Here is a 14,298-nt window from a genome sequence, read left to right as displayed (position 1 = left end):
ATACTCTCAAATGTATTATTAATTTATTAATGGATTGATATCTCTAAGTTTCTTGCAACCCTTGGAACTGTCAACAAAAATTCTGTGTTTTCACAGAATTGAGGTTCCATGGTCCTACCAAAATCATCCTTCAGCATGTTTTTTACTGATACTTTTCAACATATCTCCATTAGCAATGAAATACATGAGCACAAGAAGTTGATTCTCAGTTCCACTGAACCCATTAATCACCACCACTTCCAGACTTAAACCCAGGAGCTTTCATAAACTCACTCACACGTTGTCACTCCAGAATCGCGTGCGATTAAACACAAACGGGGCTTCATAATCCTACGTACAATATATGCAACCAAAAATTACCAGCCTTTTTTTTTCCAAAAGAAAAAACCACACATATAGGCAAAGCAAATTCAAAACCTAATAGTATATATAAAGGAGAAACAAATTCAATGTATGTGATTGATACTCACAAACGGATCTTTTTCGGAACATTGGGCAACTTTTGAGGAAGAATGTGATTCCCAAGAACTTGTTCTTGTGCAAAGCCGTACGTCTTCATGATCAAATGTTGCACAAGCATGTCGTCACTTTGAAAACCTAGCAGTTCAAGCCCGGTAGAAATAACCTTTATCACATAAAAAAAAAGGTTAATCGACACAATAAACATATCATTTTGACACTCAGTTTAAACCTCCATCTTTCTCTTGCATTAACACTCTGTTTAAACCTTAATAAAATATTAAACCTTAATATAATATTAGGTACAAGTAATAAATTTCTGATAAATTTTGATTTTAAAAGATTTCCTTATTTGTTTTATTTTCTGTTATTTTCTTCTTTTTTTCTCCTATTTTAATTGTGTTTGTAAAAAATGTTATATTACTTACAATTTAGATGAGTATGGTTATGTTTGGTGTGTGTTTTGTAAATGAGTTTAACTCACGTTCCATATACAACCATTTGTGTTTTTTTTATTATTGATTTCATCTATGTTTTCATCATTTTTTTCAAATAATTTCATACAATAATATTTCTATTTCTTATTCTACAATCTCACTCGATTTGAAAAGTATTAGTATCATTGATTTACTAGGGTTGATGGTTTTTATTTTTTTTAGGACCAATGATGATTTTTATTGGAGGAATAATTCAAGTAAAGAATTACATACTAACAAACATTTTTAATTACATGTATATTTGTAATATAATACTCTTTTTTTTTTTATCTTTTTTTATCATATGTTTAAGCCGCGTGAAGGATTAGATATGTGTTTTAGAAATTTACGGCTGTCTGTAATAATAACATTAATTTTTTACATTAACACATATATGTTATCTTATTTTTATTAAATTAATTTTTTTAATGTTTTACTTATTATATCTCAAAACAAATAATTCAATAAAAATTAAAATATAAAATTATCATATAATTACACAACAAAACTTTATCTGTGTATCACATGGGTAAAAAATTAGTTTCAATTCAATGAAAAAAGAAATGGAGCTAGCAATTGATCAAAAGAGTTGGAGTCTAACGTTATTTTTTTAAAACTATATCATAATATACGACAATGTACAATATAATTAAGAAATTAATTTCAAGAGAGAAAAGGTGAGGTGAGGAAGAATGTATACCTGAAGCACAAAACTGCATACAGTCAAAACTCTTGCAGTAAATAGATTTCATTTCCCACCGTATTATAAAGAGGATGTCCAAGTCCTTCGAATCCATATTCTAGAGAGAAATTAAGATTTTCCTCTTCCATTACGGGAGAATAAATTTCCGTGATGAAAAAGTTCATTAATTAACCCACAGTACTAGAAATTTTTTAGATTTGGTGCATTCACTTTGGAAACATCAAATTCAAGCGACACTTATCCAAGACAAGCTTTCTAAGACCTGTGTGTTGTTCCTCGCCTAGGTCAAACTTCTCTAAGTTCCAACACCTTTTAAAACTCAAACTCTCCAACATGTTATAGTTGGAAAGCAAAGCCTTGATAGCACTGAGTCTCACTTCAATCCAACCCAAAGAAACTTCTTTTAGTTCATGAAAGTTGTTAAGCACTTCAGTCTCAACAAAACTACATGAATATTGCTTCAAAGACTAAAGGCTACCGTGCTGATAAACCTGTTCTGGCAATTCAAACAGCGCCTCATCATAATCACCATAATAAATATTATTTTCATTCTAGTTTGGATCAGCAAAGTCAAGTTCCAACTCCTTCATCCCATGTTCTGTGGCAAAACTAACGCATTGATCAATGATATCAGAATCATGATTTCCAGGCATTGAAAACCTTAAAGAGAATTTCTCCATCACAGTTCCTTTGTAGTTGTCAATCCAAAAGTGAATGAATTCAACCAAATCCCTTCTCAGGATTTCTCTTGTTTAAGCAGGCTGATCTGGTTGAACAAAAAAGAGTTCATTGAACTTTATGTTTTTTGTCAACTTGCATGCTTTCAACCATTTGCTGGATATGATAGAAGCTCTCATAGATTCCTTGAAGGGAAGGAGTGAAACAATGGTCATAAGCAATTGGATTGGCAATGAACTGATGCGGTCAGAGCTTGCCATGACTCTAGCTATATGATATGGTGATTGATAGTTAAGTTGTGGAGGAGAGGACTATTAGCTAGGTTTCTGAAATTTCTTCAAATATTTCAGTGGGATTGAAATATGCATGTATAAGAAAAAATGAAGGCAATGGGTGCAACCTTTGGTGAAAATGCTTAAAATTTTAATATGGGATTTTTTTCTTCATTTGTGCTTTTCTTTTTTGTAGATTGTATATATCTATTAATTAATTTCCTCAAGTCCCACAATGGTTTCCATGGTTTTTTGTTTACGGTCAATGGTTTCCATGGTTAGAAATAAATTTTAAGAAACATATAAATATATATTTGCAATCAATTACTTTACATTTGTTGTTTGTATTTCAATATTTTAATGAATTCACTGAATTCAGCCTACTTTAACATTTTTTTTTTATGTTTCCTTATTTGAATGATCAGTTTTTATATAAAATATGTCTTTATTTTTTTGTGTATTAATTGAAGAAAGAGAGAGTGTGAGAGCAAATAAAAGAAGAAAGAGAAACTAATAAATGTAAACTAGTGTAGGATAATTAACATTTTAAGATAATTAATTAGTTTTACATGCATGAACTATTTTAAGAGAAACTAATAAATATTAATTGGTTGTGTAAAAATTGTCATCCAAATACAAATTCCTCTCTCCATTTCAAAATAAATGTCATTTTATTTTTTTACACATATAAAATAAGAACAAAAAGTTAATAAATAGATAAAAAAAATTATAAGACAAATGCTTAAGAGTATCCTAAGACAAATTATAAGACAACTTATTTAAATAAAATTTAAGAATTTAAGATTATTTGAAAAATAATATTTAATAAATATATAATTACAATTTAGAACTTTGATACTTAACCACAAATTAAAAATTCAAGAAATATTATGAAATATAAATTCAATCAATAACTTTTGTGTATGACTGGGGTGACTAAATTATATTTTTAAACTCTCATAAATAATCGAGAAATTAAAACTGTAATTATTGTATGTCAATGTGTCTTTTTTATAACATGTCAATTGTCACATCAATAATATGTTTTTATCTAATGTTACATAATAAAGAATGATTAAATAGTTAAAAAATATGGCAAAATAATTAATTATGATATTTGAATGATTCAATTCACGTATTGGACCTTGAGAGTCCAAAATCACTAAATTACGATATACTCCAAAAATAAAATTAAGCCTAAAAATGTCTAAAACTTGATATATTAGTAGCATACTAATTATATTCTAAAGTTTTTATTATTATTTAAATTTTATAAAAAAAATTAAGTCATAGATGGGAAGTACCACTTGAGCCTTTAGATTTTATGTATGAATATATTCACGCTTGATATTAAAATGCATATAAATACTAAATTTTAGCCTTAAGTAAGAATGAAAAATCTTAAGCTGAAACACGCGTCAATTAAAAGCTATTGTAAATTAAATTTTTTAAATAACAAGTAACATATGTATTTAATGAAATCTGCGAAATCTAAAAAAAAAAAAAAAAGAAATACGTTTATATAATATATAGACAAATGTCTTGTATAAGTAAGTGACGTTTGCAAACTAAAAATGCATAAAAACAAAGACCGGGATTAGAACTAAAACATATGACATATGGCAAGTATTTTTTTGTGAATAAAAAGTTGAAGGTTCTATAAAATATTATTAATGATAGAGTACTTCTTCAAGACATTATTGATATTTGATACAACTCTCTCAAAACTATTTATCAAAAGATTGATATCTCTAAGTTTCTTGAAGTGCATGGACATGTCAACAGAAGTTCTGCCATATGACGGCAATAATACTCCACAGTCCTACCAGAATCATCCTTCAACATGTTTATGATAATCTTTTTCAAGACATACCCACTAAAGATCAAATACTCGAGGAAGCGATATTCATTCAGAGTTCCTCTAAAGCCATTAATCTCCACCACTTCAAGACTTGAAATCAAGCATTCGCAAACATTCAAATATTCAATCCAGAAAAGTAAGCTGGTAAATTCAAACGCTGGTTCATAATCCTACAACAAAAATTAGCCTCCTTTTCTGTTAATAGAAAATAACCACAAAGATGTTTTAATTAAAAGAAAATCCAAAACTCAACACACACACATGTATATAGGAAAAACAAATTCAATTTACGTAATCGATACTCACAGACAGCTCACTTTTTGGACCTATTTCAATGGTGAGACGCTCTAAGAGGGGACAACTGTTAAGGAAGAATGAGATTCCAATAAACTCATCGTCATCCAAGGCCGTCTTCATTATCAAATGTCGTGCATCCATGTCAACTTCCATACGTAGCTGTTCAGGACCAGTAGGAATTACCTGAAAATATCACACACAATACGTTAATTAAAACAATTTAATTTAGACAAGATTCTTTAATTAATCCATATTTCAGTTCATCCAAATTATCAGAACTGGAGCAAGTCAAAAGAGTGAATATATGTTATCATGGACTAAGGGTTGTTATACCCTTATAGACAGTTATAAAACTAGTACTAATATACCATAACAATTGTCAAATTAATTCTGAGAGAAAAGGTGATGACGAATTGATACCTGAAGCACAAAACTACATACTGTCAGCACTCTAGCAGTACAAACATCTTTCACCAGATTGTAGATAGGATGACCAAATTCTTCAAATGATGATTCTAGAGAGAAGTCAAGATCTACCTCTTCCATTGCGAGTGAATCAATTTCTACGACGGCAAAGTTTATCCACCCGCAATACTTGAAAATTTTAAGATTTGGTGCTTTCACTCTGAAATAATCAAAATCAAAATTGCACTTGTCCAGGAAGAGCTTTGTTAGACCCATGTGTTCTTCTTCACCTAGGTCAAACTTATCTGAGTTCCAACACCTTGTAAAACTCAAACACTCAAGCTTTTTACAGTTGAAAAGAAAAGCTTTGATAGCAGTAAGCCTCACTTCCATCCAACCCAAAGAAACTTCTTTGAGTGCATGAAAGTTAAGCACTTTAGTCTCAATAAAACTGCATGAATACAACTTTAAAGACTCAAGGCTTATGTGCTCATAAACCCGTGATGGTAATTCAAACAATGCCTCGTCACTATCGTATGAACAATCACCATTCTCATTCTTACTCCTATCAACAAAGTCAAGATCCAACTCTTTCACCCCACGTTGTGTAGCAAAAGCAACGGATTCATTAATGATCTCGCCAACATTTGCAGGCATTGATAAACTTAAAGAGAACTTGTCTATAGTAGCTCCTTTGTGGTTTTCAATCCAAGATTTTATGAACTCAAGAAAAGCCCTTCTCTGGGCTTCTCTTGTTTCATTTGATTGATCGGGTTTCACGAAAAAGAGTTCATTGAACTCTATGTTTGGAGTGGACTTGCATATGTCCAACCAGTCCTTGGAGAGTACACAAGTTCTCACAACTTCCTTGAAGGGAAGGAGTGAAAGGATGGTTAAAACCACTTCGATTGGTAACAAACAGAAGCAGTCAGAGCTCACTGCCATGGCTAGTTATGTGATAGGGGGATTGATAATGAAGACAATGAGTGAAGCTCTATGGACAAACTTTCTGATTTGTTTCGTGAGAACAAAATATTGTTTCTGAGATGTATATATTGACTTTTGTAATGGTTTTTTTTTTTCTTCTCTTTTACTTTTTTGCTTTGTAGATTGACTAGATTCAATGTCTATATTAATGATAGCCATGGTTAGAAACATATTTTAGGAAGGTAAATAACTTATAATATTATTATTATTATTATTGTTATTGGGTGTGATTTTGACTGAAAGTTTGAATACTTAAAATACTGAAGAATAATATTTTAAGATTAATTAGGTGTACATGCATTTTTAAAAATTTAATTTCTAATTATTTATATAATGTTAGTATAAAGTCTTTGATGTTATCATCCAATTACAAATCATTTTAAATATGATTTTTTAATTAAAAAATCAATAATTTTTCATATTGAAGATGAATATTTTTTTAATATAATTTATTTTATATCTAAAGTTAAAAATAAAAATTCTAAAACACTTAACTAATGAATACAAGTTGCTACACTTGTAACAATGTTGATTTATTTTCATTTTATCTTAGTATTGAATAATTAATTATTCTGATCATATTGATTATAACTGGTTTCAATAAAAGTATTCATTAAATACTTTCATTTATGTTGAGTATTAAATATTAATAAATCATTAATAAATCATTGATTACAATATAAATTCTGTGTGTGTATATATATTAATTTTCTCAAAGTCAATTAATGGCTTTCATTGTTAGAAACAAATTTACTACACATATAAGTAAATTTGTAATCAACTACTATACAATTGTTGTTTATATTCTATTTTTTAAAATGAATTTAACCTGTATTAATTTTTTCTTGTCGTATTAAGTAAATTATGAGTACTAGTATACTAAAATCAGTGGAAGAAAGAGATAGAAAAAAATAAAAGAGACGGAGAGAAATTAATGATGATATATTGAAAAAAAATGAAATGTTAGAAAAGTCAATACACATAAAGACGGTAAGGATGTCGTCAATACGTTTTTCAATTAAGTACTAACACCACAATTTTTATGGCTAATTACCAATGGTCAAGTTATAGGAAATTAGCTATTTCTTTTATCAGAAGATCGAACGTTTTTTTTTTCTCTGAATGCATGAGAAGGACGTTAGCAATCATACCATTCTGTAATAAAAGAAAGTGATCTTTTAAAAAATATTACTTTCATTTTATGTTAGTATTGAAGAATTAATTATTTAACTCCAACCATATTAATATTAATTATAATTAATTTCAATAAAATTAATTATTTAATAATTTCATTTATGTTAATTATTAAATATTAGTAAAACATTAAATAAATCATTAAATATTAAATAATTATTTATAATATGAATTCACTCTCTCTCTATATTAATTACACAAAATCAATTGGCTTCAATTGTTAGAAACAGATTTTAGTAAACATATAAATAAATTTGAAACCAATTACTATACAATTGTTGTCTATATTCTAATTTTTTTTAAATGAACTTAAATGGAAGAAAGAGAGTTAGAGTAAAATAAAATAGAGAAAGGAGGGAGAAAATAATAAATGGGATTAATGATATGATAGAGAAATAAAATAAAAGAAAAGTGAGTACATAAAAGACCATAAAGATATCATTATTATTAAAAACAATATGTTTTTGTTTCTTATATTTTTATGGAATTATATTTTTAGTTACTAAACTTTATACCTCTACTTTAATTCCTAAATTAAAAAAAAAACAACTTATTTTTACTCTTTCCTCACAAAATCTTTACTAAGTGTTAACTTATGTTCTAACAATGTTAACTTATTAACTTATGTCTAGCGTGATAAATAGGATATTTTTTATTTTAAAAAAAATAATTAAAATGATGTGAGAAATTGATTTTTTTAAAAGAAATTATTAAGATATCTCTTTCAAATATTTTTTTAAGAAATATGTTATCATTGAATAATTAATTATCCCAATCATATTCGTTGTTTTATATTAAATACAAGTATACAACTAATAATTTCAATAACATTAATTATTAAATGTTAAATAACTAGTTACAATATAAATTTTATATTTATATATATATATATATATATATATATATATATATATATTGATTTTCTCAAAGTGAATTAATGGTTGCTATTGTTAGAAACAAATTTGAACATATAAATAAATTTGCAATTGTAGCGTTGTTGTTTGTACTCTATTTTTTTCAAATGAATTTAATCAGTATCATATATGTGTATACATATATATAGATAAAGAGAGAAAAAAAAAAAAAAGGGATAAATGATGTGATGGAGTGTAGGTGTATTTTTTTTACTGTCGGTGGAGATAAATTCAGTTTGTTTCTAAAACTAGTTTTAAAACCGGTTTATTATTTAAAACCAGTTTTGAAAATCATAAATCCCTAATTGTGGAGAACTTACTCATTGTAGCAAAAACAAAAAGAAATGAAAAACATCTATAATTGTGGGCAGTGACTTTATAAGTGGGACACATCAGGTCTCCATGAGAAATCCAATTAGAGTTTGAGGTGTCGTGAGCAATCTTCATGCCACTAAAAATCTCTGTTGCTCAATTTGAGACACGACAAAAACCAAAGCTAGATACAAAAATCGCCCACCCCAAAGTAATGATTGTCATAGATTGTCAGATGGTGTGAGGTTTCGTGAGCAATCTCAAAAATGCCCAGAAATATGTAATAAAGCTCCAGCCAGCATCTTCCCTAGTGTTAGCAAGCATTAATAAATAGTAATGTGAATCATAACGAACATTAAACAGATAACCATACTTATATTATCATTAAGAAAACCTTATTATAATATGCCATGTCTAGAGAAATTATCCTCAGACTAAACAAATACACAAGTTTATTCCTCAAACTTAATGATAATTCAGAAATAGAGGGAGGGTGGGTCAAAAAACTAATAATCTCTAATGATAATGTTCCTCAGCAGTCTCATCATTATTAATTATTGTATACAATTAGGCAGAAAGCTGGATCATCTAGTCTTTACCATAATCCAGCAACCACATTCCAAAATTAACGTCCTTATCGGTGGCCTTGTATGACCACATGTAAAGAAGTTAGTGGATAATTCTCAACTCCTCAACCCTACTGATTTGCCTGCAAAAATGAGTAGATTGAGAGATTATGTATACCTGCAACTAAAATTTATTTTCATAAGAAAACCACATCATAAGCAATCCACATAGTCAGTATTATAGTCTATTTCTTACTTTCTTACCAGTTACCACCAATCTTTTTCTTAATTTTTCAAGGACCTCCACAAGTACAACAAACTATATTTAAAAAGATACTAAAAAATACATGCTCCCATAAGAAGCCTCATTGCAAAGGTTTGAACAAATGGATTGGTGCAGTCAACTTTTTGAAGCTTTGATATGCTAATTCATGTTAAAATAGACTTAGAAAAAGGAATAAAAAGTACGGTGGGTTCAAACCAATAGCAGTTAGGTGGCAATTCAAAGTGAAACTACTAGATAAATATCAAATCACCTAATTTAGAATAGCTCCATCCCATGGGAAGGATAGACACACGAAGGCAAATTGACCCTCAATTCTAACCTATGACTAGAAATCTCAAATTTTGCCTTCTTGTATACTTACAAAATCAAATTGTTCCATTAAACATCTTATGAAGTAGAATCCTAAGACAGTTTGCACACTAGTAGTAGAAAATGTAGGTTCCTCCACCTTGAAATTAGTCTACCTAATCACCCAATATCTCACAACACAATCTGTGTCACCCCTGAAGTTAGCCTCCAAAACCACCCTAATACAAATACAACCTTTGCAAAGGATCCTCCAAGGCTCCAACCAATAAGAGGTAAGAGCGTGAGCATGTCTATGTTTCATTTTAGTGCATGATATGGCCAAGGGGCATAGTACTCAGCAAATGAAATATCACTAAAGAACATTCTCATCTAGATAATACCTGTGAATACAAGAAGGTTCCAAAGATGGCAATAGCAGCTCCTAGAGCATTAATAGGCTGAACTGGTGTGTGGAATATAATGATTGAAGAAACTATAACAGATATACGTTTCATGGTGTTTCCAATGCTAAATGTCAAGGGAGAGATCTCATCCAGAGACATGTACGACACTTGATTGTACAGATGATAAAATATGCTTTGAGCTGCCACCCACCTGTTGTGCACAAGTAGCAGCCATATGTTTAATTACAAGACAAAGAAACGCAGAAGTTTTTCAGAACCTCAAGTGAAAAGACAAGAAAATCAGATTACTCAATAAAAACAAAAGAACTCAGGTCAATTTCCTGTTTGAAAATCCAAACACATAAATCAGGTTTCCCACCAACTTCACGGTCATCAGCAAATGCGTATGTGAAGTGTATCAGGTGAGAACTCTTAATTATTGTGAGAAATGAAAACATTGAATTACAGTTATTAAAACTAACTGTTAAAATTGCATATTTAATTACAAATCCCACATGATCTTTAATTAGAAAGGGAAAATCACATGAGATTAATAATAAAATAAACAATTTGATCTGTCAATTTAAAATCAAAATGGTTATAATTAAATGTTCGCATTTCTCAAACCAACATTAAAAAACAAAAATCATGTAACTATTTTTTAAGTAGTCATGCTACTTTTAAGTAGCTTTTAATGTTGATCATCTATGTCTAGTTATACGGAAAAGATTTGCTCTGCTTTCTAATGACTACATAGCAACTCCATAAACAATCCAAACACCTCAACCTTACCTTCTGCCCTCAGATAGTGTATACATTACAAAAACAAATGAACTAATAATTTGCCCAACATCAAATAAATTTGAATTTCTGAAAAGGACAGAAAAGATGTGGACAATAGTTGTCGGAAAAAGAATATTGTGAATTTATGACAATTTCAAGATATAACCTTTATGGAAACATAGCATGCATAACATCAGATAGACTAGACATTTTGTAATTACCATATAACTTGGGGTCCAATTTGAGAGAGTGCTGTTTGCCATCCAGCTGCCCACATCTGTGGTCCCTCCACAGCAATCGCAAATGGTGTGAGAATTACAAGGGACAACATAGATAAACAAGCGTAGTAATTCATTCCACTAATATCCTTTCCCTTCATGCCCTTTTTTGAATAGATATTACGGAGTACGAATGCCAAATTCGATATCATAGCCCCCATAAAACCTGAAAAATATAATAAAACGGTTATGAAATCAAAATTAGGAGGGTGTAAAGGACTCCTATGCAGAAAAGATGAAAAGTTATGTACATTCCATCATAACCTCTGCCAATGGCATAAGCACCGAAGTATATAATAGTGGATCATCCATTCTGTTGGGGGTTCAACACAAGCATGAACACATAATAGTTAAAATACAAGTCTAGTAATAATCACTTTGCTTGTGGAGGAAGGGGAAGGGGATTGTGATATTGCCTTAATCAATAACTTGCCATTAAATTATCTTTTCTCAGGTCAAATTTTTAAGTTCAAGTCAGATTATCTTCTCATATCCCTACAACAAAATACAAAATAGAACAGAATAAGATAACAAATCATTTTTTCGTTAGAAAAGCAACTTCTTTACCAATCATGTTGAAATTGAGCTCAGTCACAGCTGCAAGTCCACATCCACCAATAATTGGAATCAAAGACAGGTAGACTGGTGCTGGGAATTCCTCGCCCAGTAGTCTGGAAACCATTACACTGAAAGCAGGCTCAGCACTCTTAATAATATGGGTGAATGATACGGCAACTTTTGACATGCTAACAGTTGCCGCTACATGTCCTATTGTATGTAAAACAGCAACCTGCAGGGGAAAAAACAGCAAACACTAAGCTCCCTATCCATATCAGGATGTTAATAAATGAACAAATAGGAGGAAAAGCCAAAACTATTCAAGGTCTTGATTAAATTGCGGCGGCAGACACAGTCTAGGTTTCATCAGGATCCTTGATATTGCGACGAATTGCAGCCACAAAGGCCCCCAAAAGCCTTGACATTGCATCCAAAATCACAGTCACAAACAATTTTCTAAAACCTTTCAAAAACTTAAATTTCCATCGTTAAAAAAAAAAAAAAACTCTCTTGTAAAGCTCCTGCCAATTCATCAACATTGTTTAAATGAATTAAATTTTCTTTTTTTTTTCTTTTTCATGAAATCGTCAAGCTTCTCTTTAGTCAAACCACACACACATATATATCAAGAGACATGGGACAAAAAAAAATCTTTTCCCCAGAACAAGTACAAGTCAGTTATAACAAATGAACAAACAAAAAAAGCATGCTTTCACATTCTCCTAAGGAAAGAAACAAAAAGTGAGTGACTTACAGGGAACAAATCCTTCCAGAACTGAAGATCAGTCTTAGGAGGCTCAACTATCTTGGTGGCCCAACAGAACAACATTATGAGAGAGCCACATGCAAGGGAGAGAGTTGAGGTAAGCCAAGGGTATGGGAATGCATTCAGAACCTTCTTGTTATAAATATTGAACACCACATTCAGAACCCACCATGTTGCAAAGTATATCCCAATCTTCACCTTCTTAGCAGCCTTTGATGGAGCCCCTCCAACCTCTGATCTATCAGCCTCATAAGCATCACATGTCACGAAATCACCACGCTCACGCCTTACCAGAGACCCAACAAAATCTCCAAAACCAACTCGAGAAAGGTGCAGTGGCTTTTGCACTGACACCAATGATCTCAGAGAGTTTTTTTCCCTCGGGAGGGAAGAAGGTGAAACAATGGAACATGACTGAACTGGGGTTGAAGGTAAACCCTTCTTACGTAGGAAAATATCAGAAACTCTGATCGATATGGCGGGTTGTTTCACGGTGCAAATCATGGTGTGATCACTGATGAAACGATGGAAAATAATAATAGTAATAAAAATCTAAACTTTCTGACGATAACCTTAATGGCTTGCTAAAAATAATTCATGGGAGAATCAATAAACGAGAGAAGAGAGTAGGGATCCCGTGCGTTATGTGTCAGTGTCAGAGCCGTGATATGAACTCTCACAGTCTCACGGACTGGGCACTATATTTTAATGTGATTTGAGAATGTCGCCGTGATTTGGCTCTTATATGTGATATGTGATGCCCCTCTCCTCATAGGTTTAGTTTAGTGCAAATCGAAGTTACTGCGGCAGAATCCTTAAAACTTACTAGGTTGTTATCTTAATTTAGAAAAGATCAAGCATAAAAATAGAAAAGATATGGTAAACTTTTTAAGGATCGACTACTAGGAATCTGTTTTGGGAAATGGTGGGGAGAAAGAAAGTAAAAACAGTGGGCTTGGTGAAGCGGTACAGGGAGAAAGAGTAAATTCAGTAGTACTTTTTTTTTGGTAAAGGATGAAATATTCAATACTTATTTATTATAGCACATTTTAAAATATTTTTTTTATATTCCTTAATTGAAACATCAGTCATATATGGACTTTCTCAAAAAAATAATTATATATATATATATATATCATATCGAGTATATCTAAAATTAATTCTCCTATTTTTTTTTTCTCTCATGTTATATATAACATACCATGTATGTAAAATAAGTAAATCTTGAGAACCGTGAATCTAGAAATCATGTCTTTTGAGAATAAAAAAAATTATTTGGTTGATGATTATGAATCTTTAAATATTTTTTTTAAAAAAATTTAAAGAATCATATGATATTTTTATTATATTAAATAATTTAATAAAAGTGATATAATATTTTTATCATAATAAATAAAAATTAAACTTGAAAAAATATGATTCTTCGTCTCTTCACAGGAATGTTTGTATCAATATGAGTTAAAAATAATTCTCTATAAAAATATGTTTCTTAAAAAATGCATATCAAACTTCAAAGTTAGAATTCTTGAGAAAATGAAATTTTTTTCTCTATCAAACACTCCTTTAACGTATCCTCTTGTATATTTTTAATGTAAATGGAACTATTTAACAAGTTATAACTAAATATGTATATCTTATCTTCAAAGTTCAAAATTCAAATACTATATTTTTTCTTCTTCTCTAAAGATTTTACCATCATGTTGATCTATCTTCTCCAAATTTCTTTTTATCTCTTTATCTATTTTTTAATTTTCCTTATCTTTATTTTCAAAATTAAAATGATGGATAACAATTTTAATTTATAAATTTCA

General features: G+C 30.1%; 2 protein-coding genes across 2 annotated transcripts; both read right to left on the bottom strand.

Moving 5' to 3' along the window:
• Positions 1–4,069: 4,069 nt before the first annotated feature.
• Positions 4,070–6,096, bottom strand: LOC102659419 (putative F-box/LRR-repeat protein At1g56400). The gene is made up of 3 exons (XM_006575610.4): positions 5,167–6,096; positions 4,756–4,929; positions 4,070–4,619 (listed from the first exon to the last, which is right to left on the bottom strand). The coding sequence occupies exons 1-3, from the start codon at positions 6,094–6,096 to the stop codon at positions 4,323–4,325; spliced, it is 1,401 nt and encodes a 466-aa protein (XP_006575673.1). The 3' UTR covers positions 4,070–4,322.
• Positions 6,097–8,913: 2,817 nt separating this feature from the next.
• Positions 8,914–13,468, bottom strand: LOC100787351 (glucose-6-phosphate/phosphate translocator 1, chloroplastic). The gene is made up of 5 exons (XM_003519515.5): positions 12,476–13,468; positions 11,731–11,953; positions 11,107–11,329; positions 10,100–10,313; positions 8,914–9,267 (listed from the first exon to the last, which is right to left on the bottom strand). Exons 1-5 carry the CDS (start codon positions 12,989–12,991, stop codon positions 9,256–9,258), a joined length of 1,188 nt encoding a protein of 395 aa, XP_003519563.1. The 5' UTR covers positions 12,992–13,468; the 3' UTR covers positions 8,914–9,255.
• Between the last annotated feature and the right edge of the window lie 830 nt (positions 13,469–14,298).

The sequence above is a fragment of the Glycine max genome, chromosome 2 (assembly GCF_000004515.6).
Source record: "Glycine max cultivar Williams 82 chromosome 2, Glycine_max_v4.0, whole genome shotgun sequence".
In the NCBI taxonomy this organism is placed as follows: Eukaryota; Viridiplantae; Streptophyta; class Magnoliopsida; order Fabales; family Fabaceae; genus Glycine; species Glycine max.
This window is presented reverse-complemented; position numbering and strand designations above follow the sequence as displayed.

What these genes read in the sequence shown, in the direction of transcription:
- LOC102659419 (XM_006575610.4), bottom strand. Translation starts at nt 6,096, where the DNA reads ATGGCAGTGAGCTCTGACTGCTTCTGTTTGTTACCAATCGAAGTGGTT. An exon ending in TATGTAGTTTTGTGCTTCAG is followed by an intron (nt 4,930 to 5,166) that starts GTATCAATTCGT and finishes TGATATTTTCAG; the next exon opens with GTAATTCCTACTGGTCCTGA. An exon ending in GTCCAAAAAGTGAGCTGTCT is followed by an intron (nt 4,620 to 4,755) that starts GTGAGTATCGAT and finishes TTTTTGTTGTAG; the next exon opens with GATTATGAACCAGCGTTTGA.
- LOC100787351 (XM_003519515.5), bottom strand. Translation starts at nt 12,991, where the DNA reads ATGATTTGCACCGTGAAACAACCCGCCATATCGATCAGAGTTTCTGAT. An exon ending in GCTCAATTTCAACATGATTG is followed by an intron (nt 11,330 to 11,730) that starts GTAAAGAAGTTG and finishes TATATTTTTCAG; the next exon opens with GTTTTATGGGGGCTATGATA. An exon ending in ATTGGACCCCAAGTTATATG is followed by an intron (nt 10,314 to 11,106) that starts GTAATTACAAAA and finishes TGTGCACAACAG; the next exon opens with GTGGGTGGCAGCTCAAAGCA.